At 42.4% G+C, this 18,951-nt stretch overlaps 1 protein-coding gene across 14 annotated transcripts; it reads left to right on the forward strand.

Moving 5' to 3' along the window:
- Nucleotides 1–18,820, forward strand: LOC133503242 (ankyrin repeat and MYND domain-containing protein 1-like). 14 transcript variants are annotated; one of them, XM_061824629.1, is made up of 20 exons: nt 1–385; nt 737–883; nt 1,082–1,229; nt 6,708–6,902; nt 8,973–9,214; nt 9,329–9,545; nt 9,693–9,851; nt 9,920–10,050; nt 12,875–13,157; nt 13,337–13,509; nt 13,585–13,756; nt 13,895–14,035; nt 14,468–14,575; nt 15,790–15,897; nt 16,004–16,126; nt 16,570–16,671; nt 16,890–17,052; nt 17,115–17,181; nt 17,307–17,461; nt 17,551–18,820. In XM_061824629.1, the coding sequence occupies exons 1-20, from the start codon at nt 321–323 to the stop codon at nt 17,736–17,738; spliced, it is 3,087 nt and encodes a 1,028-aa protein (XP_061680613.1). In that variant the 5' UTR covers nt 1–320; the 3' UTR covers nt 17,739–18,820. The 14 variants fall into 14 exon arrangements, 13 of the variants coding, with proteins under 13 accessions (XP_061680613.1, XP_061680616.1, XP_061680617.1 ...); XM_061824632.1 differs by having other exon boundaries at nt 12,917–13,157; XM_061824630.1 differs by having other exon boundaries at nt 359–459.
- The last annotated feature ends 131 nt before the right edge of the window (nt 18,821–18,951 follow it).

Genomic DNA, 18,951 nt, shown 5'->3' on the forward strand with positions numbered 1-18,951 from the left:
AGCCGCATAGGATTCAAATAGTTGTCAAGACAACCAGGAAATTTGAAACTGCCATTCTGACTGCGGAAAAAAAAACTTTCATAGAGCAAACAAACATTTTTAAAAAAACAAATGCTTAATATTAATTGGCTATAATTTTAGTCCTGCACTTTCTGGTGCAGTTTTCTGACGAAAAAAGGAGTCCGGTGAAATGTCGTTCAGACGAACTGCGGGGAAGATTCAAGGTGCAGAGGAGCGCCGGCCGGGGTGTGCAAGCACAGACGTCGGCCAGGACAGACGACAGGGCTTCGGTGTCCAGGAGTTTCGCGACGGCTCCCAGTATGAAGGTGGCTTTGTCAATGGCCTCAAACACGGCAAGGGGAAATACACGTGGAAAAGTGGAGAGGTACCGTAATGTGTTATGAACGGACCAAACCATTCGACTTTTGCGTTTACTAGCTGTCTGCTGGAAATATTAAGGTTTTTCAAATTCGCTTGTTCTCTCAGGACATAAAGAACATTCAGAACAGGAAAAAAATATGTATATATCGTTTTATTGGATGTTGCACAGGTGTAGTATCTTTACTGTTCTTATGGAGCTAAGTAACCAAAATACTGCACCTTTTTTGATAGGGTCAGGAACATTTGGGGATGATATAATACATACAGTACAGTATTTGTATTTCATTTGATTGTGTTTAATTGGTCTAATGTTGAGTTAACTTGTAATACCCTTCACAATTTTTGTTGTGTGCAGTTCTATGAGGGCTCTTTCTTCAAAGACTACAGGCATGGTGACGGAATGTACTGTTGGCCCACAGGCGACAAATTCATTGGTAAATTCTACCTCAACTGGAAAGAAGGATATGGACAACATACTTTTCCTGATGGAGCCACATTTAAGGTAACATGCGGTAGGAAATAACATATATGTCATCTGTACTTTCTAGTCCTTACTTTGTCAAACTAGGTTTGGTATTGGCAAATGGCGACATGATGATGAAAACTATTGTAAGTTAAAGGGAAAAATGTGTTTCAGATTTTGTCTGTATACTCCCCTTCAATCAAGAATATTCTTAGTGAATGTGTTGTCTTTTGACAGCCTAAATACAGAGATGAGAAGTTTCCGACTTTTTCCAGACCAAAATGACCATTCTCGAGATAAGCGCAAATGCGTTGTGAAAATTTCGGGGGGTGGTGGAGGTAGGGTGTGGTGCCTCTCCGTGGTGGGCTCCGAGCTGCAAGTTCAGGTTAGTGCTAGCACAAGCAAGACTATCATATGCCGTTCTAACTTGCTCGGTAGTGTAAATATTTGCATTTTGCGACATAAAACTATTTTGCGGCAGATTACTCGATTGGACAACAGAGTTATACAGTATAACGATCCAATCGTGTTAGTGGTTAATCGAGTTTCACCATTGCCATGTACGTGTGTTCTCGGTTCTCAGAAATCGGAATGTAACTTGTTAGTTAGCCAAGTAATGGCGCGTGGGACTAAGTTAGCGCGAACTGAGCGACGGTGTGTTCAAAGTTTTACATGGCGAAAGTGTTACAAAAAAAGGATGAACATCGAGTGAGCGGTAAGGTAATTTTTATTCATATTGTTCTAAAAACTTGTGCTTCATCTCTACACTATACTAATTCTCTGAATAACTGACTGCATATCAAAAAGAAAATATGTTGTATCCATATTAAACAGTTAAAGAGATTTCAGAATGAATTTTCAGTTTGGCAAATGGTGAAACTCTTATATGTAATGTGCTTCAAATAAGTACAATAATTCAAGCATTGACAAAATGAAACTGATAATTCAATGTTTGCTGTACTGGTAGAGCACCAAACAAGGGACATTTTTTCCACAAATAGTTAAATTCAGTGTTGAAATTAATGGTTTTGGGGCTAACAAATTGCTAATTGCTTTGCCCCTGGCTACTTTTCAGACTTTTTTTTCTCTCATTTGGCATTCTCATCCCTGTAAAAACCACAAACTAATCTAAAAACAAAACACCGCACAGTGGTAAGAAATGTTCTATTGTTATGAGCTACACACTTTTTTTTTTTTTTTTAAAGTTAGAAGCTAAGCTTCAATGGCATGAACGATTGAGCCAATGCTAGCTTGTAGCAACAATTTCTTTTCGGTACAAGCACTATGATAAAAATAATTTTTTTAGTCTTACACTGAAGTTTTCACGAGTGAGGCTCGAGGGCAGACCCAAATGCACGACTCAGAGGCAAGCAGGCAGTACAGAGGAGGTCTTTATTTGTGCTGAGGTTGGTTACCAGCAGGTCAGTCCAAGAGAGGAGAAGTGCTAGTAGTGGCAGGCCAACAAGGGTGGTCAGGGGACAGGCGAGGGTCGGTACACAGGAGATTGATCAAAGAAGGCAGAAGTGTCAAAGGAGTCAGGCTTACGGGGTCGGTCGGCAAACAGGCGGAGGTCGGTACACACGGGTTCACGATCAGAGATAGGGGAGTGCTGGAACGGGGAAAGAGATGCGACGATCTGGCAGAGGACCAGCCGTCCCCGGGATCCTATATATACAGGGGTTCATCAGATAGTGTGAGGCGCAGGTGTGCGCGTCCCAATCAGATGGCCACGCCCAGCCAGGACTGGAAGGCAGGGACATGACAGATGTCTGTACTGGAAAAAAACTCAAGTAAAGGAGTTTCATTATTCAACTTTTACTCGTCTGTTTATCCGCGTTTGTACTTGTGCTTAAAATGATTTTTAGTATGTTTTTAATTTAAAAAAGGCAGCCAGAATGGACGCATCTGTTTTTTCACCACACGTTATGATGTTGTCGTATGTGGATTTTTGTATCTCCCGCCATGAAAATCCACTCGGGGCATTCGTTTTGGAGAAGAAGCAGGCAGTGATGTTTTTTCCAGAAGCCCACACTATCAGTTTCATGTGTTTTTACCTATTTTACCGGCGCAAAATAGCTGTTTTTTCCTACGTGTTAGCCAAGACGCTGTCTCGATGTATTGCTGGATATTGTTCCAACACTCGGGAGGATGGATTCACTCTTCACATGTTTCCAAAACACCCGGTCCGTTGTGAAAAATGGATTGCACTGGTGCAAAGGACGAGAGCTTCGGGGGTTTCACATGACAGGTAGGTGTGTATAGAGTTATTAAAAATAGTTGATGGGGACAACGTAATCCTTTCAGAAGTAACAATAGATCCACGTCATAATAATAAAGTACGTAAGTCCGGGGTGCTAATTGTGTCGATGTGCATGACAGCGGCTGGCATTGTTCGTTGTCGTCGCGGAGGTGTATCGGACAGAGTTGGTTTGGCTGCGTGCAGATTTGGCCATGTGTGGGAGGAGGAAGGAGCTCTACCCCACCGGTGTTTCGTCCGGCATGTGTCCTACTGAGTACGCTACATGCTGTTTGTCATACATACTGTCGGGGAGTCTATTGTTAGTTAGAAGTGATGAGCATATCATCTAAATATGGCTCGAAACGATAATATTGCCCCGGTCACTTAACTCCATTGTGAGATGTTCTCTTCTTCGAAAAGAGCTTCCGTGTCAAAAGGGGCGTCGACAAAATCCGAAAATCTCCCATAGCAGGTGGCACAGCATCTTCTCAATGGCGACTGTCCCAGTGTGACAGGTGTAGATGACATAGCGGGCAATTTGGCTACCAATTGGATGTCGAGTGAGACTTCCCCAACTTTGCGCATGAATGAAACACTCTGCGCTCATATTTATCTTTTCGTATAGACATTGAAGTGAATAATATTATATGTCATTTTCATAACAATATCTATTTTACAATGTATATAGGGATGTCAGTGGGACTTTAAAGGTCCACTGTCAAGAAATGCATGATTTTTAATATGTTATTAATGAAAATGAAGGCAACCGGAATGGACCCCTCCGTTTTTTCACCACACAACATGATTTTGACGTATATGGCTTTTTGTCACTCGCGCCATGAAAATTCTCTCGATGGATTTGTTTTGTAGAAGAAGCAGGAAGTGATGTTAGTAGCAGACAACCACTCAGGCGGCTTCGTTTGTTTATACCAGTTTTACCTGCGGGAAAGTAGCTGTCATGAGCAAGGCTTGGCTACTGCCAAAAGGGGCGTGGCCAGGCCGCTGCTTTGGGCGGTGTCACCGGTCACAGCTGTGTAACTTGACGGGTATTTAAATTGGAGTTTTTGTCACTGGGATTTGCCAGTTCGTTGCTTTTGTTAGTGAGTTGTATTCACTACCTGTGCGACTCTCCGCTTCTACACGTAAGTCAGAGTAACCCTAGTCACAGCGATTCTGTGCCCTTTAGTTTGATCATGTCCTGTTGAGTTTGTTAGTTTGCCCCAGAGTGATCGGACCTTGTTGTATGTCTTTTGGATCCCACCTAGCCTAGCGTTTCTGTGCCTCTGCCTTGTTAAACTGCTACACCGTGTATGACCCTGTCAACGGAAGTCACCGTGTTGACAACTTGTCACCATCTTGTCGATATTCCATTGTTTGTTTCAGTGAATAGGCATTTCACTTCGTCTTCGTTACGACGTAGCGTAGTTCTTTCATCGATCCAACTTGTATCATGGGGAAGTGCATTTTTCAATATGCTTGGGTTGAAAGTAAGGAGTTCGGGAGCTGGGTTCGTCGAGATCTAAATTATTCGCCCAAAATTTACAGCCATCTGTGCAAGCAGAGTTACCAGCTTGAAAAGATGGGCGTCAAAGCACTGGAGTCGCACCGGAAAAACAGGAGACACGCTGATTGGGCAAAGACTCTCTCATCTTCCGTTGGTATGAATCTGTTTCTAAAATATCAAGATAGTGAAGCATCAACTTCAGGCAGTGGTACTAGCCGTGCATGCGCACCTACAGTTGTCCAGTCATCGACTTCAACCAGCCGGAAGTCAGGCTTTATGAACGTAGTTCAATACACGAAGACGGACTCGTTAAAGGCAGAGATCGTGTGTACTTTAAAGTGATCTGCAACCATTACAGTTACAAATCTTGTGAAAGTAATTCAAAAGTGTTTGCAGTCATGTTCCCAGACAGTGACATTACTAAAAACTACCACTGTGGGGAAAGTAAGACTTCGTACCTGGCTACATTTGGCATCGCTGCCCACTTTTCATCTCTACTGCCTCAAAGCCAGAATAGAGACTGACATATCTACGCTTATTGAGAAGGCTGACAGGCTGTGTGAGGAGGCAGAAGAAAAGAGGAATCTGAGGTTTATCACCGAGGCCAATGCACTCAGAGGCAGAGCAAAGGACAAGAGAGCCACTTTGGCACCTCTGCAGCAACAAATAGAGGAGGTACTGGGTAGGCTCAAGGAGCCAGAATAGGGGTGCTGAGACAGACATCAGTAGAAGACATTTGTGTATATAGTTGCAATTGTAGTTAGAATCTGTTTTACTGTAGACTGTTATGTGAAGACATTGACAATGGTCATATCAATGAGAACTACCACAAGGGGCGACAGGTGATCACTGTCACAGGTACTGAGGTACTGGAACATTTGATGAACCAAGAACGGTTGATGGCACCATTGGGTGAGTCTTTTTTCCTTACTCTTGATATCCCATGATGGCCCTAAATTTTTCATGTCAGCCCTAAATTTTTTTACGTGTTGGCCCTAAATTTTTCGTGTCAGCCCCTAAGAATGCCCCTAAAAAGCCCTTAAATTTTTGGGGTCAGACTGAGTATGAACCCTGGTTGAGCATTATGCCTCTGCCTCGAAGTCCTGCATTTGGGTCCGCCCCCGTACCGGAGGTTCGTGACAAACTGGCCAGAACCTGACCCAACGGGTAAGGCTGAGGCATCGCTGGGGACGCCGTCTGCCAAGGACCAGGCATCTTCTATTCGGGTGGGCCCCGTTATATCGTCCTCTCCAGCCTGGTCACCCGCACCGCCCGTGCATCACGATTACGTGCCAACCATGACACTTTCACCACTGCATATCCTTTTGGACTCAGATTTTTCGGACTTTGAGGAAGACCTAAATTTATATGACCGGCTGCCAGACTGTGATTCAGACATTGACTGTGAATTTCCTCTCCCTGTGATCAGTCGCTGTCTGTTGTGTCGGAGCCCCACGCCTCCAGGTCCCGAGTGCCTTCGCCCTGTAGGACCGAGTTTACATACTGCGTCGGGCTCGCCAGCAAAAGCTTCCACATTGGGCTCGCCAGGGAAGGCTTCCGTTTTGGGCTCGTCGGTAAAGGTGCTTTATCTGCGTGCGGGAGGAGAAAAAGGTGATTTTCCCCCCCGGCATGGGCCCTCCTCAGTGTGCTACATACTGTCGGGGAGTCTGTTGTTAGTTAGAAGTCGCATATCTTCCAAATATGGTCCAAAATGGTAGGGTAATTTTTCCCAGGTCATTTCACTTCATTATGAGATGTTTTCTTTGAAAACAACTTCTGTGTCAGAAGGGGCTTCGGAAAAATCCAAAAATCTGTTGTTCCTCTGCGAATGTCCCGGCGTGACATAAGCTACAAACTTTGCAGGCAATATGGCTACCACTTGGATGTCGAATGAGACTTCCGCAATTTTGCGCATGGATGACGCACTCTACGCTCATATTTACAGTATTTTTTTCATATAGACATTGAAGGGAATCATTTTATATGTATTTTTCATTACAATATCTATTTTAGAATGTTTATAGAGACGTCACTTGAGATTTAAGTACAGCATGTGCATACTTTTTTCTGAGCTGCTGACTTTACAGCTTAAAACCAATAAGATCCTCTTTTCCTCTTAGGGTTTGTACCATAATGACCAGAGGTTCGGTCCTGGTGTGCTTAGTGAGCCAACAGGGTGTCAGGATGTTGGACTTTGGCATGGGAAACATCTGATACAAATGTGCAGCTCTGTACAAGGCAGCTTCAGCTTGAAAAATCTCAAGGAATATGCTGCCTTCTTGGAGCAAACTTACATCTTACATCCTCACAGCCAGGTAAAATAAGTACCCAGAATAATTATTGAATGGAGTAAAAATAACCTTGCCTTATATGTGTTGTGCATCAAAATTGCTTGCAAAACACTTCAACAAAACTTTTAATTATTGCAGACTTTGCACTTTTGAAAATATGTTGAATCTATTGTATATGATCTTATCTCAATTTCTAATATAAATATGAGCGACAACTTTTTGTCTATTTACTACTAATGGACTTCAGATGAAATACAGAAAAGGAATAATGAGCATGAGTAAATATGAAATATGATGAAACTGTGATTAGGGATGGCCAATTGCTCAATTATGTTGATAATGTGGGAAATAAATGATTAATTAATTGTTAATTGAACTGTTTTTCTTATCTTAATTGCATAGTTTAACTAAATATGTTTAATTCTTGTTGATGGCAGAAAATTGTTGGGAAATTATTTTTTTCTCATGAATCCTTACTTCAATAACAACCTTGCAATTTTTTTAACGTTAACATTAAATGGCTTATAATAAAAGAAAAACATAGAGCAGGAGATGGACAGTCATTTGTTGCCCAATCAACTGCTCATCTTCACCAAGTATATACTGTTACGGGTTCTTGTTGAGGAGCTGGTTAGAGCATTAACCTCACAGTTCTGAAGTCTGGGGTTCAAATCCCAACCCCGCCTGTGTGGAGTTTGCATGTTCTTCCCGTGCCTGCGTGGGTTTTCTCTGGGCATTCCAGTTTCCTCCCACATCTCAAAAACATGCAACATTAATTGGACACTCTAAATTGCCCCTAGGTGTGCGGCTGTTTGTCATGATGTGCCTTGCGATTGGATAGCAACCAGTTCAGGGTGTACCCCACTTCCTGTCCGTTGACAACTGGGATAGGCTCCAGCACTCCCGCGACCCTTGTGAGGATAAGCGGTTCAGAAAATTGATGGATGGACAGACGTACATGTCTATATGTGCCCTGCGACTGCCTGGCGACCAGTTGAGGATGTAGCCTGCCTTTCACCTGAAGTCATCTGAGATAGGCTCCAGAACCCCTCAACCCTAATCTGGATAAGCGGTGTTGAAAATGGACGGATATTTTTTATTTGCCCGTGTACATCACCTCAGTGACATTAAAATTAAAATGTGTTTTGGGAACATTGGGATTTTCCCCCCAACCCAAGTAAGAATAATGTCACGACCAGAACACGGGGTTGGACCCAAATGCATGACTCAGGAGACACAGAGGCAATTCGGGAGAAGTGTTTATTCGGTCCAGTGTCGGCAATTAGGCAGGGAGTATGTCAGGCGTAGGAGGCAGGTCAGTGGGCAGGCAGGAGTCGGTACATGGGAGATCAAGAACGAGATTACGAGAGTGTGGGAACGAGGCATGAAGCAACGATCTGCCAAAGGCCAGACTGCACATGTGGTTCTATATAACTGGGATGTAATTACTAGAGACGAGGCGCAGGTGTGCGTCTCCGTCGATTGCAGCAGGTGCGTGCCGCCTCCGGGAACGATATGGCGAGGACAGGGACAGGCACGGCCATGACAGTGAAAGTTCAAGTTTTATTTACAATAATGCCAAACATCCAAATACTCATGTCCCCTGAAGATGATTGTAATCTGCATAAAATGTCTGTCTGTACTGTTATTCATAGATCTAAAAGTTAGTTTTTTTTTTATGACCCTCTAAAATACCAACTTGAAGACTGCACATTCAAATATGGTGGTGCAATTAGAAGAAAAAAAAAAACAACTCACTGTCCAAGTATTTCTTGATATATTTAAGATAGCAACAGACAGGACACTACAGAAATATATGTTAATTTACAATGTCTTAACTACTGGACAAGGACTTCATTAGACATTAACAAGTTGCCGATCAAGAAGTAGTATCACATGAATATAAAAAAAATGAAAATAAAATTAAAATAATTACATTGATTTTATTGCAAATTTGAATAAATAATGATACTCCCCCCCAAACAGCTTGAAAGTACAATTGATTAATTCTGTAGTTTGGAGCGTGCCTCTTTCTCAATTTAACTCTTTCAACTTTTCCCGTTAAACTCACTGCAATTGTTTCTACTCCTTTAGATAGAGACTGATGACAGTTTGCTGTTGTATGATGACAATGCTATCCTCCCGGACGGCATTGAGAATTATTCCACCGATGGTGACCACCTACCATTGCCCCCCACAAATAGAAGAGAGTTCGACCAGCATTTTTTTGGCCACTTATGGGAACCTGATTCTGACCCGTATGACGGCTACAAACGAGATCCATACGCCAATCTGCCCTTACAAAGCCGAATGCTGGCGCACATCCACAGACACAGGTTATATACAACTTGTTCTCACAAAATACTGTACAGTATCTACAAAAAGTAAGGTCTTCCCTGAAACAGTTTGAAAACAGAATATGTTCCAATTTATGTACTTGTGTTCCTCAGACGACAAACCGAAACATTGGACTGGGGTGTGGCAGAAGTTCTTTCATTAAAAAGGGACCATTTTGGTCCTAAAGGATTTTTGGAAGTCACATCAGAACTGTTGATCCAACAGGCTTCGAGAGGAGAACAACAGGCTGTAAAAAAGATTCTCCTGAATGGCCTTGCTCACCCAGATGTAGGAGATTCTCATGGTCACACTGCCCTGATTGCTGCTACGGTAAAATCAACTTCTTTGTCTTGTTTACTTTGCTTACCTCTTTTTATTTCAAGTATTTGCCTATTTTAAAATTTTAAATTGTGCAGGTTAATGTGTTTTTTTTTTTTTTTGTTTTTTTTTTTTTTTTTTTTTTTTTGCTGTCTACAGGTAAACTGTCACGATGATGTAATCCAGCTATTGTTAGACATGGGCGCTGATATTGACAAGCTCAATTGCGAGGGCTTGTCACCGTTGTCTGTGTGTCACTTCCTCTACTATCCTTTGCAGTGTTTATACTTGCTTCCTGGAACGCCGGTCCAAACACAGGTGCAATTCATACAGCAATTTTCAATGTTGCAACTCAATCCATAACTGAGATACTGTATGTCTCTAAGGATTTGATGTCATTGAATTGGAAACAACCACAGACCAGCCTTGAGGACTTCACTAGAGACATATTCATCCAAAACAACACACCGCAGACAAGTGATACTGTTCAGACCAGTTGGGATCTACTCTCCGATCAGTAGGCATATACTTCTACAGTTCTCACCTTACATCAAGTACCACATCAAAAAAAATACTTCACTCTTCAATTCGTGCCATGAATGTTTTGCATATACACACACACAGTGTGCCCTTGGCCATATTATATTATATTTGCCATAATTTTACAATTCTACAGCTCTTAAATCCTCTTCTAAATAGACGAAGCGCCACATTAGAAAGACTTAGCACCTTCCATTGTGGTGCACCTTATGCACACTGAGTTCCAATATTTGCAAATGTTTTTGTGTGACTTGTTCAACAAAGTACACTTAAACACACTGGTTACACTGTTAGCATGCATGCTAGCACGTTTTGGCATGTATTTAAGCTACCATATGATGGCGCTCACGAGGCAGTGAGGAACATTTGCATTTCACATCTGTAAACAGGCAGCAGTTCTGAGGTACAGGGTTCAAATGCTGGCACACCTGTGTGGAGTTTGCATGTTCTTCCATGACTGTGTGTGTTTTCTCCAAACACTCCAGTTTCCTCCCACATCCCAAAAACATGCATTAATCGAAGACCTAAATTGCCCCGACGTGATTGTGATTGTGAGTGCAAGTGTTATTTTCACTAGGTGAGTTTCCTCCTGGATAATTTTTGTTCCTATTGGAACACAGAGTGCACGGCACTTTGCCAGGAATGTCCACTTTTTGTATGTGTTCGGTTAGACATGTTGATACCGTTTTCGGTCCTATCTGCATGGTTACACTTTTTTCAAGCCATGCCCGTCTGAAACAGTTTTTGATTCCAGCATCCTTGTCAATTGCCCTTGCTCGATCTTCATGCTTTTTTTCTAATACTTTCGCCATCGTAAAACTTTGAACACACCGTCGCTCAGTTCGCGCTATCTAAGTCCCACGCGCCATTACTTTGCTAACTAACAAGTTACATTGCGATTTCTGAGAACCGAGAACACATGTACATGGCAATGGTGAAACTCGATTAACCACTAACACGATTGGATCATTATACTGTATAACTCTGTTGTCCAATTGAGTAATCTGCCACAAACAAGTTTTAATGTTTATGTCCCAAAATGCAAATATTTACACAACCGAGCAAGTTAGAACGGCATATGACAAGTCGTGCTTGTGCTAGCACTAAGCTGAACTTGCAACTCGGAGCCCACCACCAAGAGGCAGGCGCACAATACCCCCATGAAATTTTCGCAATGGATTTGCGCTTATCTCGAGAATGGTCATTTTGGTCTGAAAAAGTCAGAAATCCGCCGCTTGGCGGAAAATTTTCATCCCTGAGTTTCCTCTTCCTGTGGATCGGCGAAAAAGGACGGGATGTCAGCAATATGTGGACACTGACCGAAGACGAAGATAAGTTGCTAAAAACCTATGACGAGAAATTCTCTGATTAACTCACTCCAAAAGCAAACCCCATATTTGCTATATATACAGTACATTTCACGAGAAGGCGCAAGGTAACTGTGAGTCATTTGAGCACTTTGTGACAGAACTCAAGCTGTTGCTCAAAGACTGTAAGTACACAAACAGCGATGAGATGGTCAGAGACCACATAGTTTTCGCTAACAACTCACCGAGTATGCACGAAAAGTTACTCAGCCAGGGGCCGGAGCTCACGCTTGAAAAAACCGATCGGCATAGCCCGCTCCCACGAGTTAGCAAAAGTGCAGCTAAAGGCTATGGACAACCACAAGGTTCACATTAGCCACCGCAAACCTGGAAAGCAAAGTTTCACTACGGGTGTGAGGAGGAATATTGACAGCCCAATGACCTCTGTAATGATATGTAAAAAGTGTGGAGGATATCACAGTAAATTAGCTGAATGCCCTGCAGAAGGTAAACAATGCATGAAGTGTCAGACCCCTTTTTCCCGTCTGTTCTAACAACCATAAGCCACACAATGAAATACCATGAGGAAAAGGCCGTAAGACTCTTATAAGCAAGCCAATATCCACAAAAAGATTAGAAACACGCAAGTTGTATTGTAGTTTTGCCGTCCAGTGGGCGTGGTAAACAAAAGTCATGTGTCTGATGTCACGAGAAAAGTATCGGGGCAAAATCCAAAGACATGTATCCTAGGTTCCAACACGCAGACTTTTGTTGTAAAATACAAAAGCATATAAAGTATACTCTCAGAATAGCTTCAAATAATGTTCCATTAGCAGTGAAGTAACTATAATAAAACAAGAAAAAATATACTATAGGCACCTTGACATCTATGCAAAGTTTCACCTTCAATTCAAGCAAAAAGTATTTGAGCAATGAAGAAGTGGTGGTGTGGATTGTACGGAAATGCTTATTATTTATAATATACATATAGTTTTTGTGAATTGAAATACATCTCCGGCGGCATAGTGACCACTGGTCAGCATAGCCTCACAGTTTTGAGGACTAGGGGTTCAAAATCCTAGACCCGCTTGTGTGGAGTTTTCATGTTCTTCCAGTGCCTGTGTGAGTTTTCTTCGGGTACTCAGATTTCCTCCCACATCCCAGCAACATGCATGGTAGGTTGATTGAAGACTTTAAATTGGCCGCAGTTGTGAATGTAGGTGTGAATGGTTGTTTGTTTCTATGTGCCGTGTGATTGGCTGTCGACCAGTTCAGGGTGTATCCCGTCTCTCGTCTGAAGATAGGTGGGTTAGGCTCTGGCATGCCTGTGACCCTTGTACGAATAAGCGGTAAAGAAAATGGATTGTTGGATGGAAATCCATCTGTTGACCAGTTCCTGTAAAGTAAGTGTGCATGTGTTTCTAAAACAAACATGTCCGTTTGTTTCAATATGTACACGTTTTTCTTCTATTTGTTTCATGTTCTTTTTCACAGAACACAAGAGGATTTATCAGGACGCATCATCTTTCATTGCAGCAGTTGCAGTGAACATTCCAATGTTTCGGATGAACTTGAGACCCCTGCACAATATCAGGAATTAAAGGAAAGGGGCAAAGAAGACCGAGTTGAAATCAACCAGCAGAGAAAGTGGAAAGGGACATATAGTGGAAAGGAGCAAGTTAAAAACAGAAATGAGGATGGTGGACTAACACAATTAAAAATCTTGACTGAAGAGGAATGGAGGGACAGGGAAGACCAAAGGATTCAGAAGGAGAAGGTAGTTCTTTCAGAGCGTGCCATTCAGGTGAAGGATGGCCACATTTTACTGTGCCATCTGAAGTGGAAAGAATATTAATCTAAAAGAATTAAAGTATACAGCCTAGAGATCTGTTTTTTTTTTTTTTCTCAATTTTTCGTATTGTTAGGTCATTTGAGTTTTTCCTCATGTCTGTGCAGCACAACTGTAACAAAAACTCACCCTTGACCCCAGCCCAATCAGTGAACAGCTACAGCCTGGAAGTCTCAGAGGAAATTCTACAGGGTGCAGCTGAAGCCCTGAGCCACACTGGGTTGCCCCAGCATTTGGATACTCAGGAGACTGTGCGCAGAATGGCAGCCATGAAGTTTCAGTACGTTTGATTCAGCTCTTAATTTTCCCCTTGCTGTTTGTGTAAAGATATATTTGTGTTTGTTTGTGTGACCAGGCACCGTGTTCGTTTGTGCACCCTGAAGCTGCTTTTAGACCGGGGAGCTGACCCCAACATTTCCAAAGTCCCCTTACCCGTCCTCTTTTTGGCCATTATGGCAGCCGATACTGAGACTGTCAGGAATCTTCTCCTGTGTGGAGCTCGAACAGATATTTGTCTCTCACCTGAGGTACCAGTTCATGATTACTGAAACCTTTTTTTTTCTCAAACAGAAACAGTTATCACCAACTTAATATCTCCTTTTTTGCCTTGCACATTCAACTTTTTACGGCTAATGTAGCCAGCTAATCTTTTCACTGTTTTGTAGTGGAAAGGGATTTATCCTCTACATGTGGCTGCTGCTCTTCCAGGCCCGGAAGGTCCCAAAATCACAGAACTTCTGCTGCATGCTTTATCAGACCCAGACGCACAGGCATGTGACTGGGATGAAATCTATGAACCTGATAAGGTGTGTATGTTCATCTGGTAATAGTGAAATTTGTAGAAATGTAATTCATCATGGCGTTATGGTGGATCAGCTGGTAAAGCGTTGGCCTCACAGTTCTGAGAACCTGAGTTCGATCTCGGCTCCGCCTGTGTTGAGTTTTCATGTTCTCCCCTTGCCTGCGTGGGTTTTCTCCAGGCACTCTGGTTTCCTCCCACATCTCAAAAACATGCAATATTAATTGGACACTCTAAATTGCCCCTCAGTATGATTGTGAGTGCGACTGTTTGTCTCCATGTGCCCTGCGATTGACTGACAACCAGTTCAGGGTGTACACCGCCTCCTGACCGTTGACAGCTGGATAGGCTCCAGTGTTCCCCGTGACCCTCGTGAGGATAAGCGGCAAAGAAAATGGATGGATGGATGGATAATTAATCACATCTGACTGTTTTGCAGGTATCCATCATGACAAAAAATTCATGCAGCACCAGTGACAGTTCATGGCCTGAAGAAGGTGGACAAACTGCTCTGCACATAGCCTGCCAGAGAAAAACTGATCACTGTGTGAGTACTAACAATTCAACCGTGTCACAAAATAACCAATGATGCACACACGCAGGGGTCCATTCCGTTGGTTGCATATACACCACTGCTGAGAAAATAATGTTTGTGTTTTTTCAATATTAGTCTTACAACGTGAGTAATTTATCCAAAATTTTGCCGTCATTTATTTCATGACTAAGGAACAGCTATTTTCTGCACTGCACACTGATGCTATGCATATACAGTACAGGTATACACTGTATTTCGAGTAGCAATGCATCATTTAAAGACTTTTAAGATTAGTGGGTTTGCCCACCTACTGTACCAATTTTGAATGTTCTTCTTTGCAGGGATGAGAATTTTCCGCCGATCGGCGGATTTCCGACTTTTTCAGACCAAAATGACCATTCTCGAGATAAGTTCAAATCCGTTGAGAAAATTTCAGGGGCGGTAGGGGTAGGATATCGTGCGCCTGCCTCTCGGTGGTGGGCTCCGAGCTGCAAATTCAGCTTAGTGCTAGCACAAGCACGACTATCATATGCCGTTCTAACTTGCTTGGTAGTGTAAATATTTGCATTTTCCAATATAAACATTAAAACTTGTTTGTGGCAGATTACTGGATTGGACAACATATATACAGTGTAATGATCCAATCGTGTTAGTGGTTAATCGCCATTGCCATGTACATGTGTTCTCGGTTCTCAGTAATCGCAGTGTAACTTGTTCGTTAGCCAAGTAATGTCGCGTGGGACTTAGCGCAAATTGAGCGACGGTGTGTTCAAAGTTTTACGATGGCGAAAGTGTTAGAAAAAAAGGATGAAGATCGAGCGAGGGCAATTGACAAGGATGCTGGAATCAAAAACTATTTCAGATGGGCATGGCTTGAAAAAAGTGTAACCGTGCAGATGGGACCGAAAACGGTATCAACATGTCTAACCGAACACATACAAAAAGTGGACATTCGCGGCAAAGTGCTGTGCACTCTGTGTTCCGATAGGAGCAAAAAATATTCAGGAGGAAACTCAACCCCCCCCACCCCCATCGACAGACATTTTCAGTGTTTTTCCAAATTGGTCATTCTCATCCCTGTCTTTGAGCAGCCAACACATTGGATTGAAGACATTATTCTGTACCAAATCCTGGCACATCTAAAAAAACAAGTCTCCAAACGAATGGTGATTTTTCATGACTTTGTCTCTTTAATTGACATGTCTGCATTTTTTTTTTAAATCTAGAATGCCAGCAAGGTGGTCTCCCTGTTGCTCTCCCATGGAGGCAGAACCGACCTGCTCTGGAGTGGACACTCGCCTCTCTCATTGGCTATAGCAAATGGCAATGACATGGTCATGTTCCCTTGACACATTCTAAAATGGATAGTCTGAAACGTGAATAAATGTTTATTCTCATGCAGTCCAGCTGCTAATTTAGTATGTTGTTTTCCCTGTGCAGGCAGTTGAAGAGCTGTTAAAAGGAGGCGCTGATCCCAACATTCCTTTGGGTTATAGAGTTGGCAATGCCCTCTGTGTCGTCAGTAATTTCCGCTACTATTTGGATGGCAAAAGGGAAAAATTGGTATTTACCCACAAACAGATACAGTCATATATGCTCATGTACACAGTTGATTTTGAAATGCTTGTTGCAGTCTATGAACACCTGGTGCATCTGAAAATTCATGAACAAAATCACTTGCAAAACAAATCCATCCTCCTCAAAATTTACAGATGACCTGGTGTCTTCGCAGTAGGATCGATGACTGGTTAGAATGTCTGTCACCCCCTGCCCGCGTGCGTTTTCTCCGGGCACTCCGGTTTCCTCCCACATCCTAAAAACATGCATGAATTGGAGACTTTAAATTGCACTTAAGTGCGATTGTGAGTGTGAATGGTTGTTTGTTTGGTCAGGGGACCATGTTCCGCACAATCCTTAAAGCCTTACTTTTTACGTGAATAACAGTACTCTTTCTCAAGTACAATATTTAGCTGCTCTACCGACCTCTGTTTATGTCTTTGTCATAGTTGGACATGTTACAGAAGGCTGGTGCCGATATGTTGAAGCCTGTCCAGGTTGGTGATACCATCGGAAACGTCATCGACTATGGACATCACTCCTTCGACCAAGTAAGACAACTTCATCAACTTAGACTAAATACATCTTAAGACATATAAATGTGTGTGAATACTTAGTGATACAATTTCTCTCCCTTTTTGAATCCATGTTAATATGTTTCAATTTTTTCTAGTTTAACATTTTATAAAAGGCAGGTCCTAAAGTTGTTTTTATATTGTAGTGAATTGTGTGATTGCACCTGACACTGTAATACTGCACTACTGTTTAGGACTTGCGTATTGCCCACACACCCTTCCACATCCTCAACATCGAGGAGAGAGAAACATTAAAATCACGGCGTTATCTACTCAGCACGATGGGAAGTCTGCTGAGAGAAAGTGCTGTCCAAAGAGAGAAAGAACTGGAGAAAGAAAAGGACCTCTTACTGGGTTGTAAGTTACAGTAAACAAAAGTCCCTCTAGTTAAAGTTTAAAGAAGAGGTTTTTCCTTACAGGTGAAAGTGCCCTTTCTTCAATTGATACCAACTCGAGCCAAAAAATTAAAACAGCAGGAAAACTAAGGTACACAAACAGAGATTTAAAAAAAAAAAATACTCACATACTGTGTTATCAAATAATATGCAATAAATAATTTTGGATCTGTACTGAGACTAGGTAATAATGTGCGAGTCTAAATCTTTTCTCAGATCACCGTCATTTAAGTTCTGCTACGATTGTGGTCGTTCTGCTGCCGTGAAGTTAACTGCATGTACTCGCTGCCGCAAAGTTTTTTATTGCTCTACAACCTGTAAATTGAAAGCATGGAATAAGAGACACAGGGAAGAATGTCTGCAGGAATCAGGTGGTAAACAGAGCCCATTCTATCAAATCATCTCAGAGGCTAAAAAAAAACTGAACTCATTTATTATTATTTCATATGTCTCTATCCAGCCTCTGTTGACAGTTGCAGGAGAACACACATGTTTCAGACCCAACAAGACCACCAACAACAGGCTATTATATTGAAATCCATGAAAATCTCCAGACATCCAAATATTCAGCTGAAATCCAAAATCATCGGGCTAGATGTCTTGAAGAAACAACTTGTCAACGTGAATGAAAACTACAGCTACAACTGACGGAATAGGTGGCATTGTGGTGAAGCACAGCAACTTAGTTGATCAATTTGTTAGTACATTGCTACAAATACACCCACTACCTAATTTAGATGCTGCACTTTCACGCAACGTCATGTTTTTTCTTGTTTTATTTTTTTACGAGGCATTCTCTGATTTAGGCGGCACGGTGGCTCAGCTGGAATGCGTTGGCCTCATAGTTCTTAGGTCTAGGGTTAAATCCTGGCCCCGCCTGTGTGGAGTTTCCATGTTCTCCTCGTGCCTGCGTAGGTTTTCTCTTTGCACTCCAGTTTCCTCCCACATCCATCAAACATGCAACATTAATTGGACACTCTAAATTGCCCCACGATGTGATTGTGAGTGCGGCTGTTCGTCTCCATGTGCCCTGCGATTCGCTGGCAACCAGTTCAGGGTGTACCCTGCCTCCTGCCCCTTGACAACTGGGATAGGCTCCAGCACTCCCGTGACCCTCGTGAGCATAAGCGGCAAAGAAAATGGATGGATTCTATGATGTACATTTTCCAGTTCATAGGTAATGTAATCTTTGCTGATGTTTCCGTGCTTGCATAGTTCTTTAAATTGAACTGTGAGTCAAAAAGGAAATTTGAAGGAATGCTTTTATTTTAACCAGGCATCTATTGTAACAAACTACCTCCCCCAAAACAAATGTGCGTGCGTGCTTGTGTGCGATGGCACGACTGGTTCACACATCTGTGTCCCAGTTCTTAGGACCGGGGTTCAAATTCCGGCCTTACCTGCGTGCAGTTTGCATGTTCTTGTACCTACATGGATTTTCTCCAGGTACTCTGGTTTCCTCCCACATTCCAAAAACATGTGGGAGGTGAGACTGCATTATTAGTCTGTGTGTATGAGCTTCTTATTGTGTATTTGCCTCGTTGTCACAGCCAGTGTTCCTGTGCCCCTGCAGCCAAGTGTGTTTGTCTTGTTTTTAACCTATTAGTTATCTGACCTCGTTTTCATGTTTTTGGACATTGCATTTTCCCATTTGTTTTTGTACCTTTGCCTTTTTTCAACTGCTTACCTGTGTATGACGTCTGCCTGGAATAAAACCACCTGAGACATCATGTCACTGCCTCTGAGTCCTGGATTTGGGTCCAACCCCTTGTCCCATGCTCTTGACACAGTGAAGATAAGCAGTACAGGAAATGGAAAAAAAATCAACAACCTTTCACATTCACAATCACACCTAAGGGCA

This window comes from Syngnathoides biaculeatus, chromosome 7, assembly GCF_019802595.1.
Source record: "Syngnathoides biaculeatus isolate LvHL_M chromosome 7, ASM1980259v1, whole genome shotgun sequence".
In the NCBI taxonomy this organism is placed as follows: domain Eukaryota; kingdom Metazoa; phylum Chordata; class Actinopteri; order Syngnathiformes; family Syngnathidae; genus Syngnathoides; species Syngnathoides biaculeatus.

Excerpts from the sequence above, each read along its gene's own strand:
- LOC133503242 (XM_061824629.1), top strand. The coding sequence starts at position 321 with ATGAAGGTGGCTTTGTCAATGGCCTCAAACACGGCAAGGGGAAATACA. Across the intron at positions 9,546-9,692 it reads CTGCCCTGATTGCTGCTACG|GTAAACTGTCACGATGATGT; the intron begins GTAAAATCAACT and ends TGCTGTCTACAG. Across the intron at positions 16,127-16,569 it reads ATGGCAAAAGGGAAAAATTG|TTGGACATGTTACAGAAGGC; the intron begins GTATTTACCCAC and ends TCTTTGTCATAG.